The 19032-nt window shown below is 40.0% G+C and overlaps 1 protein-coding gene across 4 annotated transcripts in view; it reads left to right on the top strand.

The window, feature by feature from the left end:
* The window catches only part of ZNF423 (zinc finger protein 423), a 333988-nt gene that overhangs the window by 66602 nt on the left and 248354 nt on the right, over positions 1-19032 (top strand). For all 4 annotated transcript variants that reach the window (XM_050922513.1, XM_050922511.1, XM_050922512.1 and 1 more), the window contains exon 2: positions 5030-5089. In XM_050922513.1, coding sequence (XP_050778470.1) covers positions 5030-5089 — 60 coding nt within the window. The remainder of the gene's footprint in view (positions 1-5029; positions 5090-19032) is intronic.

The following is a 19032-nucleotide window of genomic DNA, read 5'->3' as shown; positions in this document are numbered from 1 at the left end:
CCCCTCTTGGAGCCAGCCCAGTCCGCAAGGAAATCTTCACCTGTCCCCCTTTAGGGATCCTTCCAGCAGGTGTTTGGATCCTATAGTAGAGGAAGAATCCCTTAGTCTCGTCCTGACAGTGCCTCCACAACCAGCTAGATTTCCCTCCTTATCTTTGGAGGGTTCTACTCAGCTTATTTACTGATACCCACGAAAACAGGCACATGGAGACCAATCCTCGATCTTCGGCTTCTTTCACAAGCTCAAGTTTCATACGGTCATGCTGGCAGTGATTATCCTGTCGACAGAGAAAGGCATGTGGTTTATGGCTCTCAATATGAAGGATGCTTATTTTCACATGGATATCCATGGAACGCACTGACATTTCCTCAGATTAACAATGATTACCAGCTATTTCCAGTACAGATTGCTCTGTGCTCATCTTTGGAATAGTCGCTGCTCCCCAGGTCTTCACCAGGTGTTTTCCATTGTAGCAGCTTATGTCAGATATTATGGTGTCCTTGTGTTTTCTTGTCTCAACAATTGACCTCTAACTGTGCTGTCCAGGCAAGAAGCCCATGCATCAACCTCCATGTTGCTCAACCTTCTTTTGTCGCTCAGAGTCCGCGTTGAAATCTATCCTAGACCCCCCATAGTCTCTGGACTTCATAAGGACTACCATCAGTTTGGACATGGCATGAGCTTATTTAGCAACAGACTGGTTTTAGGCATTATTTTTGGCATAATTCATTTATCATTTGTGACAACCTTTAATCTTTAAACCAATCAGCCAGCTGCACGACAGGGTTGGGTGGATCTTTCTGGTACAGGATTTATACAATAAATAGGCTTTCAATGCCACCTTTTTTTTGGTTAAGAATGGTCTCCATTGATCCGTATATTACTATCATATCTTGAAGGTGGTCCCGTTAGATTCTATTCCCTTCTGCTGCACCTATTACTATTATTGTTTTAAATAAACCAGTCTCCACAAGGGGAAAACAGAGATAAAAAGGTGTAATTTATTTACAAAGTCTAAGACTACTGCTATAAACAAATATACAAAATAGAATACAAAATAGAAATTGAACCAAGCTTCAAATCATGTCAGAAAATAATAAAAGAGATAACACGTAAGGACAGACAGAGAAAGCAAACTAAAGTAAACATTTCCCTAACTAAAATTATGACCAAGGTTTTTCTGACTCACTGCTCTTGGTGAGAATTGGAGATGCCTATGTAACCTCAGCAGTCAAACCCCAGTCTGACCTGCTGTTTGCTCCTCAGGAGGACCTGCTGTGCCTGTAAGCAAAATATTCAACCTTTATTCTACTCACTGGATGAGCTGAGACTTACCCTCCAGTTTGGACAAAGCCTCTACACAGCCCTTCCTTAACCAACACAGGGAACTTCTAACATATGCATCCTGTCCTTCCAAATGAAATCAACAGGGGACTCATGCACCAGAGGGCAGAATTTAGCCCTTAATGGTCAAGTATTAAAAGTTCTTTTTTGTTTCAGGTAATGCTGTCCTGTCAACTTTTTTAATGCTTGGATATTTACTGTTTCAGCAGACATTCCCCCCTCCCCCCTTGCACACTTCAAATACGTGTGCTTATATAACAATTTATGTCCAATGATTTAGAAATGTAAATGAGAAAAACCTCACAACACCTCTGTGAGGTATTATCCCCTTTCAGTAGCGAGATATGTTCTGGTTAGATAACTTAAGGTTACACTAGAAGTCTGTAACAGAGCTGGAAAATTAACCCAGATTTTTTGATTCCTAGTTCTGCACTTCAGTTGTGGGGCCATCCTTCCTTCCCTACTTGCCAAAGTGCACAGGACAGGAAATTAATGGAACAGATAGATAGTTACATATCTGTGGCTTGTTAATCATATTGGTGTGCAGACTGAATATTTTTATGTTAAATGCTTTCCTTATATCATTGATTCTTGTCCTTTGTTTGACATCCCTTGGTGCCTGATGTCTAATTTAGGGTCTGGTCTTGCAAACAGTTGGGCACATGAGTAACCTGAGTGTTTGCAGGCCCATCTTAGGTCCCTTGTCCAAAGAGATTAGTCTGTCATTCTAATTGTCCCTTAGGCTCCACGCATTGTTATGGTGCTGTAGAATAATAATAATTTCTGTAGTAAGAATCTCATTTCAGGGTAGTACAAGACTAACCATGCCAGCCTTTTTGTACCACTTGCTACCTTAGGTGCTCCTGCTTCCACAGCAAGCACCCATCTCAGACAGTATGAAGCTATCTGGCTTCTTTTTTTCCTATCACCCCTGCCAGTTACCTTATTGTTGAAGAGACCAATTTGAAGTCCTGTTCTGCTGGATAAAGAAAACCTGTTCAGTTGCACAGTAGTCAGACGTAACAATAGCTCTTAGAGGGGGTTTGCTATTACTTTTTCTCATCCTTGATCCTGCAAAGATAGTGTGTTTATTAAAATAAAAGAGAGAGAGAGAGAGAGAAGTGGAAGAAAAAAGGAAAAGAAAGAAAATGAAAAAAGAGAAAGAAAAAAATTAGTGGGGTGAGCAACAACAGCTAAAATGCATTTATGTCTAAACTAGTGAGGCAATCGACTCCCTTGCTGCATGAAAATGTTAGATGAGGTGATATGTTTGCATGAGTGTGTGGAGAAGAAGCTGAAAGCATAACAATAATACTCATTTAATTTAAGTGTTGTCATCTTCTTTTAAATATAAAAATGTTGTGTTCTCCCTCCCTCATCCACTCAGCAGAGCAAAACAAATTAATGCCAGTAGAGGCATTCATTTAACCTTTTAAGCATTTAACCTTTGGCCTCATTTAAGGGATTCCTAAAAGTGTAGTGGTGTTGTACTGTTGAAATCAAGTGACCTACAGCTCAAGGACCGTAGCAGTCTCTTGTGTTTAGCCAAAATGTGAGTTAGTCCGTTGTTAAAATTACAGATGACTAACAGTGGTTCCATATATATCTTATTTAGCTGTTATTGAAGTTAAGGCCTTGCCATATTTTTAGCAGATTTAGTAAGTTTTATTCTCTTATCTGTTAGAAAAGTGATTTTTTTAATTTCCATAATAAAATAAAAACATTCTGCTTATCCTTTTTGAATAAGACATGCAATATAAAGTTAGCTTAATTGACATGTTGGTGGAAAAAATATCTTCTCCCAAAGTACATGTAATTTTATTATTGAAGCATACCTGTTGTAAGAGCGGAAGCAATATTTAGCCTCATTATGTCCGGAATTTTCATTTTGCATTTTAGTACTTGCCATAAAAATGAAACAAGATGGTGCTCTCAGAGATACAAAATGGTGGGTGAAATTTTTACTAGAGCAAATGTTTGGCCCAATCCTACTTGTGTCAAAATAAATGGGAGTTTTATTGATTTTCACATTTTATACTTTGTTTTCCATCATTCCAAATATAATATTTTGTGAAATGTGCTTTTGTGTTCATGTAGGTTTGTTTAAAAGACTACAGCTAATTTTAAAGGATCATCAGTATCAACTGAAGTGGCCAATCTTGTTGAAGTAATAAAATTATACAACAGCACTACTGTAGTTGTAGCCTTCTATGGAATGTATATTTGTTGTGCGATCTGCACATCAGATTACAGTGCATCAAAATTTTTTTTATATTACCCATTTAGTTATTTTGTCCATTCCCAATTTCTTTTTAAAACCATCCACATCAACTTGGTAGAACTGCATCAAAGATATTAGAGCCTGCTGAAAAAAAAATGAGGCTTCCAGGTAATAAAAATGTTAAAATTTAATAATTGGAGATATACCAATCTCCTAGAACTGGATGGTCATTGAGTCCAGCCCCCTGCTTTCACTAGCAGGACCAAGTACTGATTTATGCCCCAGATCCCTAAGTGACCCTCTCCAGGATTGAACTCACAACCCTGGGTTTAACACGCTAATGCTCAAATCACTGAGCTACGCCTCCCCTCTAAAGGCCATAAACCTAGCTCTAATGTCTGGGCATACAACCACCAGTGTGGTCAATGGGAGCTAGGTAATGTGAGTTTAGAGTGGTACATTGACTTCAGCTGCAGGATCCTGTCGAAGTCCATTTTTTAGATGAAGTCAAGTGTGGATAAGGGGGGCGGGTAGTAGTGTTGAGTGTATAGTAAAATGGTGTATGTCTGAGGATAAAGGTCCAATATCCAAACTATATTTATGAGGGAGAAATAAGGACACTGGTGTATATGTTTATAAAGGGGGATGTTAACAATCTCTGCACCTCTGACTTTCAAATGCACACAATTTGACAATCGTAAAACTGCTGTTGTCTGAAGTGGGAGTAGAATTGGGCTCCTAGTTGGCAGCTAGTCTCTTGGCTGTTTCTAAGGGGCACAAGGTTGACTAAACAAAATTTGAATGGCTAAAGATAAAATGTTGTGTTTACTTCTTTCCCAAGTGCTAGATAAGTGTTTGATTCTGCAAGGTACTGAGCATCTTACCCCCATTGTCTTTACATGATCAGGCCTTAAGTTACAATATCAATATTCAAAGAAAAAGTGCCTATGTGACTTCAGTATTACAAAATGTGTCTGTACCTAACGTATAGTGTTTTGGATACAAAACTTTTAAAAACATCATACATTTTGTAGTTCTTCATATTGTTTAATTACATCAGTCAATATTGTTTTCATAGAACATATCTTTGGTGTGATGTGTTAGTGACATTTTCAAAACAGTCTCTTTGCAGCCACAATTTTGCAGTTTTTGTGTGCACCAACCCCCTAAATCTGCACATCCACAATGCACTGTGGTTGTTAAACCTCACTCATGTTTGCATGTGTAAATTTGGTTAATTGTACATGGGGGAAAATATATTCAGGCACAAATTTAGTAGCCAAGTTGAAAATGTTTGGACAGAAACTTTACTAAATTACCACCCTAAAATTATTTTATGGAAAATAAACTTTTCTTCACTGGGGCAGAAATCTGTTTTAACACTTTAATAGTATATGGGACTTTAATTATCTTGTGCTTCCCATTTTGTGTAGAAATTACAAACTGTGTTTTGTTCTCTTTCAGTCGAAGAGGGTGAATCTTCAGATTTTGCTTTGAACTGGGACTCAACAGTGACTCAATCAGGTAAATGTTCTAGGTTTTTCTAATTGCAAAGGCTGCCAGAAAGCAGCCAGGCATTTTACAGAAACTGTATTTTGTGTCACATTCCTGTCTCAAATCCAAGACTACCCACTGCAACACAATTTTTATATCAGTTCCATATGGTCAATAAAATCTGTTACGTACAGAGACTAATATACTCTTATCCTCAAGAGAGCCATTCTTTCTTCTCGTGGGCACATAGAAATGGGTTGTGATTTCTCCAGTATAACTGCTTTGAAGTTTTCTGTAATGGCACTGTTGCACATTCATTCCAATCTGATTACATAAAAACTACTCTAATAGGAATTTTAAACTTCAATCTCAGTTGGAATGTGTGTATTGCTCTTCTTGGAAGAAATTACAAAGCATTCTTAGACCAGGTAAACATAAGTTTTTGGAAAGATCTAATATATTTACCAGTGTTTGTGTAAACTTGATATGTGTCCAGAACCTGTTAACCTATATTACATTGAACATTTGACTAAAAAGGGGATCAGAAAGTAAAGTAGATTAAGCAAGTTAGGATGTCAGATTAGTCTAGGTGTATGGTTGGTGGCAAGTTATTTACTCAGTCTGATGTACGTAATGCTATTTTGATTTGGAGTACATATTTTGCCTGTGTAATATCTATTCTCAGAACACAAATTTGTATATAATTTATTTTCATTTTAAGGTGATAAAATGGTTACCATTAACTCTACTTCAATACTGTCTTAATATAGAAACATATTATGGTATTATAGCAGTGGTAGACCACAAGAATTCACAATCTAAATAGATGCTAAACAGTAATATGAAAATAAACAATGGTAGTAAATCCCCATTCAGTGTGGATATTATAAGAATCACTGGGAATCAAGTTCGCGAGGGATTTTTCTCACCATAGTTGGTATTTGGCAGGTCTTTTTAAGACAAATTTGTCTTTGCCACGGTACTTGTGGCATTCCATTTTGTACAAAACATAGTGTACATAGTGTACATCTTCTCCACTATGGCTGCTTTGAACGATTTGTATTTTCACTGTTCTTTGATAGCAAATATTCTTGCTGCTGAAAACCCCTGACTGTGATGCAGAAGGCCCCTTTGTGCCTGGAGCTAACAGTGCATGAAAAGAGCACTCTCAGTCTTTCTTGCTTGACCTTAGTCTCAAACAGCAGTGGAGTGGAGTAACCAATGTTATCTATCAAAAATCCTGAATTATATTAAATATCACACAAGGCTGAGGCACAAAAAATATATCTATACACGTCACTAGAATGGAGTGCATTTGGGTTTTCTGGGTGAGGTTAGTGAATATATTGAAGATATTAGAAGAGCTTGTGAAAGAGTGTTCACAAATTAGCTGCTTCTGTTCCTATTTTCTCACAGAGCTGAGATAATGGGCAACAGGGTATCCTGTTACTAGTTGAAAATAAGAGTAATTCTAACTCTAGACCCTTGGAATGATATATTACTATTGTGTGTGTGATCTGCTTTACATCTAATTTAAGGAAATGCATGTTGACACACTTCTTAGAGGTGAATTTTAATCTTATAAATCTTTATATTGGATAAGGTACAAAACATGAGGTATGAGGCTGCAGACTGAAATAAGGCTGAAGAGTTATACAGAAAAAACATTAAGAAGCCATAATATATAGTGGTGTAATACTGTGGAGTTACTCACTGTTGTGTGGTATGCCTCCAAAGCTATATTCAGTAACTGAAACCAGTCCCTTAGTCCCAGTGTGCAAGACTTTCGTTATGTTCTTTTATGATCTTCCTGTTTGCATTAACTCTAGTAGTGTGATGCAGAACTTCAATAAAGGGGGAAAAACATGCTTCAGCTTCTCATTTCATGCCCCTACCTTCTCCAGCCCAAATAAACAATATACCTTTTCCCCATGAAAACACCAAAAACTGGACTTGTTAAGGGTGAACCATTTGCTAAATGTTTTAAATTAACATATTCCTCACTCTTCTTCTCAGGTGTTATTGCGCATCTCTGTGTGGATGCGAACAGATCCACTGTGACTTCTGAGGAATTATCTTCTGGCTTGTGTGCACAAATGCTGTCTTTCTCTGAGCTAATGAAGCTTCTTAGGCCAGGTCTGTAGTAGTAACTTTAGCTACTACAGCAACATTGGTTAGATGTGTGACCTTTTCTTCTTTTTTTTACAGAATTTCTGTACCAGCAAAAGCTCAGTTAGACCATTCACTGGCCTAAAAATGCCTTTGCTGATATAGCTTACTTTGCTCTCCGAACCAGTATAAGCTAAAACAGCACTTTTTTGCTGGTATAAGCTGTGTCTGCACTAGGAGGGTATACTTGTACTGACGCATTTTTAGTGCAGACCTGGCCTTATTTAGTTGAATAGCAGGACACTTACATTGCAAGCCTTAAACTAAGTTCTGTTTCTAATGATGGCTTCCCTATACAACACTAAAGTATATTTTTGCCTGAGCAGAAACAACCCAGCCTCTCTTGGTTAGATTTGCATAGAAAATGGATTTTTAAAAATAAATCTTAATTTGTAAAAAAAAAAAAAAATTATGGTTAATTTTATTGAAATCCTAGGGTTCAAGAGGCATTTTCAAAGCAATAGCTAGTCAACTAGAATTTTTTCGGTTCTTCCAAAAAATTAATTTCCAAACATAGTTTATTGTAGAGTATAATCAGTTATCTGAACTGCAGTTAACAAAATCTCTGTCATGCCAATGCTGAATATATCCCCTGAGGTGTGACTGAAGCTCTAGTTGTACACAGTATTTAAACTGTGCTGAAGCAGACCCCTTGTTCAGCTGAGAGCTGCAGAGTTTACAAGCTCCAGTCCTGTGTCATTATCATCTCTGCAAGGCAGGAAATGCAGAGCCAATGAACTTTCCACAACTGTAAGAGCTAGCTGAGTAGGTTTGAAAGCATGTGATTGTTGACTTCAGTGTTTGCTGGACTGGCTCTCCTGATTATTGTATTTTGTAAAATAGAAGTATTTTGGAAGGATGGAAATAGAACCTTGTTGAGATTTGTAGCTTTCAAAGTACCACAAATGCTAGAACTTTGTTAATGTGGCTACTTCAGTTTTTCAAAAAATAGCACTTCACTGTCAAAGTTGCAGTGAGGTTCTGAACAATGGAGGATGCTTACAAATCATTGATTTGCAAGCGATATTTAATGCAACATGAGGAGATTTATCAATGTGCATGTTGTCAATGGAATTCATGTGGCCATGTTTTTATGAAATACATAGATTATTTACTGCAAGGATTTTATCTTTTTAGTTCAGTTGGTTGTTTTTTCTTTATGTAAAATTTTACCCTCTACCTAGACTGGTGATTAAAAGCTCTTCTCCCAATTATCTGTCTAGCTGAAAGGTTTTACAGAATTCCAAGCCTTCTTATTATTGGGGAGTCAGTTCAGCTTCTTTAAACGTGACTTGAACTAGTTTTGTAAATGACAATTTTCTATCATAATTTAAGCTGTGTGTATTAATTTGGAGAATCAATAGAACACATTTATAAGTAAGCTAAGAAGAGTTATATTTTTATATTTTTATGATTCCAGTGTATAATATCAGTGTTTATTTTTAGGCACTTTTAAGATTTTTATTTGTTTATTTATTTTCAATTTTGCAAAATCATGGACTTCAAGCATTTTTTTTTTCCAATTTTTATGGATTAAAATTTTCACAGTTGTTGGAAATTATTGGGAGTGTTGACAATTATTTAATGATAGTTGACACTGAGATTCAAAAAGTTAAAGCTTTATAACCATTAAAACACAAATTGTCAAGATCACATCTTAAAGTATACAAAATAAAACATCCTTAAATTAAACTCTAACAAATTCTTAAGCCATATTTTTCTTCCTTCATCTCTCTGTACATTTCAGTTATTGTAGATGGAAATATTCTTTGTCAGTTTGGGTGTATACTGTGAAATTGATGTTTACTGTTATTTACTGATAAAAATCTAATCCTTCCTAACCTAATTATGAGAGAGAGGTTGCTTTGATTATATGAAAAAATAATCTCTTGGTATTAGTCTGTGATCTAGCAAAGGGTATATGTAAGTTTACCGGTTCTTCAATTTTGTATACTTGCTTCTGAACTTAAATTTAAAGAACAAGAATCTTTTTTTCTTTCTGAATCTTAGGGACTTAGTTAGCAGATCAGTAATGTTTTGTTATTTAATAGACAGTTATGTGTTATGTCCCAGAGGACAAGAGAGGTAGAATGCTCATTCACTCTGCTTCTCTCTGTTAACAGTGACTGCCACACTTGCAAGCTTGCACTGCTGCCCCTACATCTAACACAGAAAACATTTCAGACATAGGGTAGGTTGGGCAGGGTTTCCAGTGGGAGGACAGAGAAGCATCAAGAGCCCTCGTTTGCCAAAGGGTTTTCTGTTTCTTCTAAGTGAAGAGGAAAATAAGATTTAATATTTGTCTGGATAGCCCATTGCTTTGCAGTCCTGTATTACTGTTGTAATATATCACTGGAGCATTATCTAGAGGAGCAACAAGGGACATTTTAAAGAAGTAAAAAGTCTTACCAAATATAGAGAGAATCTAAGGCATTTTTAAAGAGGTATAAAAAGCATTTTTCTATGGGGTTTGCTTGGGAATTTCTCATTAGTTAGGCTGGGAGGCCTTGGGGGAGCCAGGCTTAATTGTCTGGGGCGACCAGAGTAAGATTCTGTGTTCTTCCCAGGAACTCAGTGAACTAGAAGGCTTGCACTTTTTGTCAGTTCCTGAGATACGTGTAACTTTGCTACTTAAACACAAAAGTAGGGTTAAATAACCTTTGGGTTGTGACACAAACTGAGAAGTTGGGGAAACACAAAATGATGTTCCAGTAGCACAAATAAGGGATGGGATGTCAGCTGAACTATTACACTTGGAAATTGGTGGTGTGTGTAGGGGGTCATTCTAATACAGTATTCATTGGTGTGTAATAGATACATTTACAGAAGTGTCCTTTCAGAGTTTGTTTGCTTTAGGACAGTGTGCCATCAGTGCCAATAAAAAAGTCAAAATGTTAAAAATACTGTGTCGTAAACCAGTCATGCTGGAATAAACCTCTTGAAATGAAATAGCGTGACTGGCAGGGATGGCACTAGGCAGTTATTACATTAATTTCTAAATAGGGTGACCAGACAGCAAATGTGAAAAATCAGGACAAGGGGTGAGGGGTAATAGGCGTGTCTATAAGAAAAAGACCCCAAAATCAGGACTGTCCCTATAAAATCGGGACATCTGGTCACCCTATTTCTAAAGCACTCATTGCTGTATTCACTGGGTGTTGGCCTGTGTAGGTGCTGTAGTTCGGCACATACATTAAGCTTTATACTGTTTTCAACGTATGTATCAATTATTGTCTCTCTCTTGTGTCTTCCTTCTTCCTTCCCAAATCCTCTCAAATCACACTGCTTGTTCAGTCTCTCTGCACTCAAGTTTCAGGCAGGCATGTTTTTCTCTCCACATCTACATGCAGGATTTGGGGGTTCTAGTCTCCCCTTATTTCATCAGATGAGGTACTCTTCTCCATCAGTTTCTGAGCTGTTGATGGTTCAGAACCTGTAGGTTTTCAGGCTATTCTGCTGCAGTGGTCACTGGTTAGGGAATTGAAGAAGAGGTGGCAATGGGAAGATGAAAAAGGAGAAGAGGATAGCACGGAGGATGTGTTTGTGCTGCTTCCTTTGCTGTATTGGCCTTGGCAGATGCTGTTGTACCATCTAGTCCCATGGCTAGGCATAAAGAAGGCACATGAACTCTGAAATGAACTATGTGTATGTATCTATATGGCATCTTTTATATGATATACCTCTGAAAGTGGTTTATAAAGGAAGTTCTCACAGAGCTGTCACTGTGTCAGAGCATACACTGCAATAATAGTGGTTAGAGTGCTCCACGTGGAGAGCCAGTTGACCTATTATAATAATGGAAGAAGAAAGCTTTTTGGACCCCGTGCTTCCTCTGTCCTTGTACTGTGTCTATAGTTCTGCTGGCAGTCACTCAACACAAGGATTTGGTGCTGTGCCAGCACTAGGGATCTCCCACATGCTGGTTTTGTACACTATGCTACTTTCTTTTTTAATTGCCTTTTTAAAAAGTTTTTCTGTTGGAAAAAAAGGTAAAATTAGCAGATTTTGTTTTGAGAGACTAACCCCAAAATACACTTCTTTTTTCCTCCTGTATCCTTATGCAGTGCCTCCCAAATATTTTGATTCGTAACTCTCACTTCAACTGTTGCAGAAGAGGAACGTCTTTCCATTACTTGGGTCTAACTCAGTGCTGTCAAATACATTAAAATTGGCGGATCTGTTTAAGGGGGGAGATGTTACTTTCTGTTTTTCTTGCCATCTTTGAAGCTTCTTTACCTATTTGTTTCTTCCTTTTCTATTTGCCAAACTTTGCTTTGTTTCTTCACACTCCCAGCCCTCGGACTACCTGAGTTTCCAGTGGAGAATAAGTTAACATGGCATTGTATCATTTACATGCTCTTCTGTGAGAATACGTTCTAATTTCTGTTGCAAAAAGAGCATTAGAGAAGAAAGTACTGTTTTTTTTTTGTAAGTGTAGCAAGGACTTACCCAGTCCGGCATTAGGTCCTAACACTGCCCCAGTTAATCAGACATTACATTGCAAGTGTGTTTGCAGTAACTTTCCTCTTTTGGGAGTCATTTAAAGTTCAAAGCAACCCATATTTCCCCCCCAGCCCTCCTAGCTAGCTCACACTCACAGGGTTCTTAGTCTGAGCCCTACTTAGACTTTCCTCCAAGTAGTTCCTGTTCCCTGCAGGTCTCTCTCTCAGATCTTTTACCTAGCAGCTCTGGAGAGTTACTCAGCCTAGCCTTCCTTACTGGCCCTTTTCTGACTGTTCTTAGTCCAGTGGTTCTTAGGCCTCATTCCTAGATCTACTTTCTCAGGTGTGTCTCCTCGGACCAAATTCTACAAGGTCCATTCTTAGTCACGTGCTCCCCATCATATGGCCTGGGTATTCATTCCTTCCATGTAGGGAGGTGGGTTAAACCTGGCATAGATGAGGTTGAGCCCCCAAACCTTTAATAGGCCAGCTCACCCCATGACGTGAAAACAATGGTTTTTGTTTTGTTTTGTTTTTAGGTAGTAGCTATTGCTTTATTTAACTTTTAAGTGGTAGAATGCAAAATAATTCCTGGATATGTTCCCTCCGTATCAGAACAATTTTAAGGTAAGTTGAGTGAGCATTAAAAACATCCAGAAACTCTGAAATCACCCCTCCCCAAGGCTGCAGCCAAACTAAGGCATCTCTATTAAAAATGACAATTTCATTAGTAAATCAAGATAAATAAGATTCTGGCTAAAATTTTGGCCTGAGGGACTGTAAAATCTGATCCATCCAGACACAGCAGGTGCTCTTCAAGAAATGGAAGGCTTGAGAACTTTATTGATGGAGTGTGGAACATCATTAATGCTGTGATAAACTCTTCTTGGATTCGGAGGCCTTTGATTATATAAGTGAAAAATACTGGAGCAGAGGGTTGAGGTATGGGGGGTGAGGGCTCTAGCTGGAGGTGAAGGCTCTGTGGTGGGGCTGGAGATGAGGGGTTTGGAGTGTGGAAGGGGGCTCAGGGCTGGGGCAGAAGGTTAGTGTGCGGGGGGGGGCGGGGAGGTGAGGGCTCCATTTGGAGGTGCGGGCTCTGAGTGGGGCCTGGAATGAGGGGTCCGGGGTGCAGGCTGCCCCGGAACCGCGGCAGGGAGAGAGGGCTCCCTTCTGTAGCAGCCCAACAGCTGGGGGAGAGGTGCTTCTCCCTGCCGCAGCAGCTCTGAGGCTGGGGGAGAGGTGTCTCCCTGCCGCAGCCCTGCATGCCCCAAGCTCCTCGCCCACCCCCTATTCCCCACCTCACCCTACATCTCTCTCCTTTCCAGGCCCCAGGGGTTGCACGCCTGCATGGCTTTCCTCATCAGGTGTGCGGCCCTTGATGGGCTCCTGTGCAGCCGCACAAGTACGCACCTTAGAGGGAACACAGGAGGAGACACACATCCACCCAACACTAATCCTGTAGAGTTCGTTCTGGAAAGATAGTATTACTGGATTACCTGTCTGTCCCTGTACCCACAGTGGCAGCTGCTCCCTGTGGGATTCTTGTCAGCATGTCCCTGGGGGTACAGGCCTCTGAGTGGATGGCCCACGTCTTCTGCTGATCATCTACCCTGTGATGATCTGGGGGATGGAGGAGGGCTGGATTGGCCAAATAGCCTATTCTGCACCACCTGCCATTGGAACCGTTATAGAGGACACTTCTTGAGGAAAGTCATGTGACTTTTCCCTTTTCCTTTTGCCTCCTGCTTGCCTGAGAAGGCCGCCTCTCAATTAGGAAGTTGGGTCCCAGATCCAGCCAAGCTTGTTTGTCACAATTACTAACTGTCATTCTGCTTCCCATCTTCCTGACCCCACTGGGTATGTCTATACTGCAATTAAACACCTGTGGCTAGCCTGTGTCAGCTGACTTGGGCTTGGGCGACAGGGCTGTTTAATTGCAGTGTAGATGTTTTGTGCTCAGGGACCCTTTCCCTCATGGGGTTCCAAAGCCTGAGCCTCTTCCTGAGCCTGAACATCCACACTGCAATTAAACTGCCCTGTAGCCTGAGCCCCATAAACCCAAGTTGGCTGACATGGGCCAGCCGCTGGTGTTTAATTGCAGGGTAGACATACCTGTTGAGGGTTTGTCTAAATGGAAACTTGGGGCATGTCTACACTACCGCCCTAAGTCAACCATTATTAGGTCCTATTTCTACACTACCTGTTTCCTGTTGGTGGTGTGCATCCTCACCAGAAGTGCTTCCATTGATTGAAGAGGGGTGGTTGAGGTGGGTGGGGGCTGACTGCCCTCCATGCAGCTCCCTACCAAGAGCCCAGCTGCCTCTCCACCCCGGCTCTTGGCTCCATGCTCCTAGTTGGGAGAAGGGGCCAGCCGACTGGGCTTCTCGCCTCCCTGCTTGGAGCAGGGGATGGCAGCTGCCTGGGCTTCTCACCTCCCTGAGTGAGGTTCGAGAAATTAACAAGCTGGCCAACAGCCAGTGTAAGTAATGCAGTATCTACGCAGACACTGCGTTGCCCTAACTACACTGACATAAGCCCTACTCTTCTCATGGTGGTGGAGTTAATATGTTGGTGTAGTAGGGCACTTACATCAGCGGGACAAGGCTGTAGGGTGCACACTGACATAATTAGGTTGATTAATGTGCCTCATATTGACCTAACTATGTAGTGTAGATCAGATCTTTGTGTGCGACAAATTGGGATGTGGATCTACAGCACTCTAGTCTGCTGCACGCTAACTGGCTGCCTGGGCCCTGCTGCTGCTGCTTGCTAAAAGATCCATAGTGGGCTTTGACATACTGCTGTTTGAAACTGCGTCCACATGGGAACTTAGTGCGTGGAAGGTTAGTGCTCTGTACTTTCACATCCTGGCTTGCCATGGACTAAGTCTCTGTGTAGACAAGCCTTAAGTATATAAAGAGGTTAATACTTGATTCCCTAAAGGACTAATAGCATTTTTTGTTTTGGATACTTTGTTTTTTATTGCTGAGGTTTCTTTTATAGTTTAGGTATAATATAATAATACTGTACATTGTCTCAGAAGAGGAAATGTTTTTGAGTCACCTTTTGTTGCTATACTGTGGAATATTAAAGTTTTATCTTTATTTTTTATTTTACATATATCTAATTTATTGTAAAACAAAGGTAATTGTGACTGTACATCCGCACAGTGGCGTTGTGAGGATAAATACATGAAACATTTTGAGGTGCTCAGATACTGTAGTAATGGGGGGGCCATATAAGCATCTAATATAGATAAAAATTTTGGGGGCCAGTTATATTCTAAAAAGTGGCAATTAAAAATATCCTAATCCCTTCCCATCTTACTGCAATCTGTATGCACTCCTAAGGAAACTTTGCCTTTGTCTGTAAGGAAAATTACTTCCTGTGAATGAAATTCAGTTCATAGCTATACAAGCCCCGCAGAAATCAGAATGTTTCTTTGAACAACTAAGTTGTTAGCTGGAGTGACAGAAGATCCCATGCGTTCTGTGTTCTGTTTGACTGACATCCTGTGGCTGTATCACTTTAAGGAAAAGGAGAATAATAAAAAATTAAATTCTTCCAGAAGCAGTCCCTTCAGAAGCCATTGCCGTGCGCTGCGTAATGCTGCGTTGACACACACATCTGTCATGGAAACAGATGTTGCCCTTTAAATCTGCTCAGATGTCTCTGGTGGTGTGATGCTATAGGTATTCTCATTTTGTTTAGGAAGGGAATCTCCTACAAGAATGAACAATCTGATGTGTGCACAGCATGTGTGTCAGTATTTAAATTACACGCACACACCTGTGTGCGTATCACCTGTTTGAGTATTATGGCATTATCTGGAAAATACTTATTATTAAAAATGTTAATTGGGAAGATTATAGCCACAGCATTCTGGAGGCAAACTAATTTCCTAGGGAAGAGAGGGAGGGAAATAAAAGATAATTTAAAAATCAGTTGTCAAGGTGAATCACCCTTCTCTCCTTTTTAAAAATAATTTTATTTGAAAGCAAAGTCACAAATTTACTTAAATAAAGCCAAAGAAACATGGTGCATTCTTAACACGGTTATGCCACTCAGTGGTTAAGGACAGTTCCCCTCAAATGGCACAGCTGACATCTGCAGCAGTGTAGACTTCTGGGTCCCAACAAATTGAACTATAATGCACTGCATTGTATTGCATATCTCTGTACTATCAGAGATAATTGACATTCTTTCTTAAGTTATATACAATAATACAGTGTATTATCCATGTCTGAGACTAGATCAAATCTAGCATATCTCAGTGAGGTCTTTTGGGTTGAACTCAACTGAAGTCCATTTATTATAGTAGCGTGTACTACTGTTCTTAACTACTGTGGTTAAGAGTAAGGTGGTGTTCCCATTATCAAGTCTATTGTTGGAGGCATCTCTCCTTATTAAAAAAATTGCCATCTGAACAGAAACATTATGCACACAGTGTCACCCTAGCAGTGAATTCTTTTACCACACTTAGGGGAAAAACTTTTTTGGGGGTGGGTCTACTGTCATTTTGAGTTTTCCCCTTCTCCTCATTCCAAATGTATTTTTTCAAAGTCATATTTGCCAACCAGGTAGGCCCAGTGCATGTCAGCAAGGCACTAAGTTAAGGGTGCTGTGACATCCTCAGGGCCCTTCGTTTTTGGTTTTTATTTTGTTTAGAATTTCCCAGGAGTTTATCAATGTTTATTTCAAAAAATTAAAAGGAAAAAAACCCGTGCTGAATATTGATACAAAACTTGTTTGGGTTTTTTTTTTTGGGGGGGTTAAATATAGGGGTTAATATTGGGGGATGAGAGAACAGATAGCAAGAAATGGAGAAAAGTAAGAGTATTGAAGAGAAAGTATTTTAATGCTTTGGTGTATTTCGTGAACTATACGTCAACAGTAGGTACATATATGCATGTGTGCATGTTCCGCTACATTGTCTTACTTTAACAGCCTCTCATTTACACTTAAATGTGTTTATCTGAATAATAAATTAGTCTATCTAGTGTATTATATTTTCTTAACATAATCAAGTATTTCCATGTACTTGAGTGGTCCAAAATTGGGGTGAAAATGTATTATTTTTTTAAAAAGCTTTTGTAAAACCAGGGAATAGTTTGGTAAAAATTGGCAAACACTGACAACAAAGGGCCTTAGACATCCTTCATTCTGAATTTCCAGTCACACAGAGGTAGAGCCATATGCATGCGTTTTATTCTTCATAGACTCCAGCTATTGTTTTCTTAGCTCTGCAGAATAATGAAATGGCTGTCAATGCAGAATTGAAATAATTTGTGCCTTGTATGGTTTGCAGCACATACATACCAAAACTTGCATCCCATTTCTCAAAATTGTGTTTTAACTGCTGGAAGTGGATGTCTTGTTTACCTTTACCTTTTCAATTCCTTGTCCCTTCAGAAATGGGTCTTCCAAACCTCAGAATCCTGGGCTTTCATCTGTTGTATTTTTTACGTTTTCATTTCCTTTCTCTCAGAGGCCTTGTGTTATCAAAATCCCCTCCCCAGCAGGGTTTTTGTTCCTTCTGGGTCAGGTGTTGCCATATCTGCTAGAGCAGGGGTTCTCAAACTTCATTGCACTGCAACTCCCTTCTGACAACAAAAATAACTACATGACCCCGGCAGGGAGTACTGAAGTCTGAGCCTGCCGAGCCCTGCTGCCCGGGGTGGCAGGGCCAAAGCCAAAACCTGACCCCCACTGCCCTAGGTGGGGGAGCCAAAGGCCGAGCCCCACCGCCATGAACAGGGGGCTCAAAGCAGAAGCCTAAGGGCTTCAGCCCCAAGCAGGAGGCCTGAAACCTGAGCCCTGCCGCTTCGGCTTCAGACCCAGGCGGTGGGGCTCTGGCTTTGGCTTTGGCTTTGGCTCCGGGCCCCAGCAAATCTCAACCATTAAAATGGGGTTGCAACCCACTTTGGAGTCCTGACCCACAGTTTGAGAACCGCTGTGCTAGAGGGATTTGCCAGAGGTAGACAAGAGGCAATGCCTTCTTATCTTCTTTATGCTGACTGCAGTTTGTTTCTGCGGTTTTTCCTTTTATGCTGCTTTGTCACTTTCCTGCTGCCCAAGCAAAGGAATGAATTAAGATGAAAATTTTCTGTGTTTTTTAGATCAAAATTAGATGTAATGTTTAGAATGGCCCAAGGGGGTAGAACTAGCAGTAATGGGATGAAATAGCAAAGGAAATCTTAGGCGGAATATCAGGAAACATTTTCCAGTAGTGAGATCTAATAGAGTATGGGATAATCTCCTGTCACTTAGGTCATTTTCAGACTGGACTGGACAAAGCATTTGAAAATACACTGTAGGAGCAATCTCCCATTGGCAGTGGGATGGATAAAATGATCTTTTTCATCTCTAATTTATCTGATTCTACAGGGCTCTAGATTTGCTAACTTCCTGTAGATTTTGTGACAAAAGAAGACTAAAAGACCAGGCAAATCATGCTTTCTAGAAGATATTTTATTCATTTTTATGGGGATTGCAAAGCACTTTAAGTTTCATTGTTCCTGGTGGAAGGTGTGTCTCTCTGCCCCACATCCCTTATTTCTTTTTCTCTACCCCTTGGCTATCCTATATTGGTGCCTAGAAGTTTAAAAGAAATGCTACCTTCGTCCTTTAACAGCCCTTCCCTCACTCTCCTCAACCCCCTTCCCCTGCCCATATCTCTTTCCTCCTTTCGTAACGGGCAGTACAAAAGCTGTACCTCTTACACTAAACTCCTACTATACCTCTTCAGAAGTGCATCACATTCTAGCTATTCTTTTACACAGGCCCTGGTACCATGGCCTCCGATCCCTCCCCCATCTTGCAGTAGATCAGACTGATCCCACTGCATACTGAGTGGAGCTCTTGCTCACTCTATTGTCTGAGGGGGCTCATTCTTTTGGACTAACAGCAGCTTGCTGATCCAGGTTGTTGAGTAGTATCTGTAGGTCAGTGGCTTTCCATTTCCAAACTTGGATCTGGTGGGAGGAGAGAGAAAAGAAAGATGTCATACAACAGAGCTATGAATCGGCAAGAGGCAGCTGCAGTGGTTTTTCCATTAATATTTGTAGAAGTAGAAATTTAGAGGAGCTGAATAAAACTCCAATAATAAACAATTTCTTCAGCTGTTATACAAGCTTCTGTCTTGCGGAATGCTGGAAGACCTTGTAGTGGTAGCTGGTACTTAAAGATTTCCAAATTGAACGGGTCTAAAATAAAAGTAACAGAACATATTAAACTGGTCTGGCATTTTCCAAGAAAAAAATCAATATACATTTGTCACAGTAGACGATTGATAGCTGAGATGAAAGTAAATTATGCTAGCTCCAAGAGCGGGAATTTTAAACAAGAGACTGAAGGAAATAT

Source organism: Gopherus flavomarginatus, chromosome 14 (assembly GCF_025201925.1).
Source record: "Gopherus flavomarginatus isolate rGopFla2 chromosome 14, rGopFla2.mat.asm, whole genome shotgun sequence".
Lineage (NCBI taxonomy): Eukaryota > Metazoa > Chordata > Testudines > Testudinidae > Gopherus > Gopherus flavomarginatus.
This window is presented reverse-complemented; position numbering and strand designations above follow the sequence as displayed.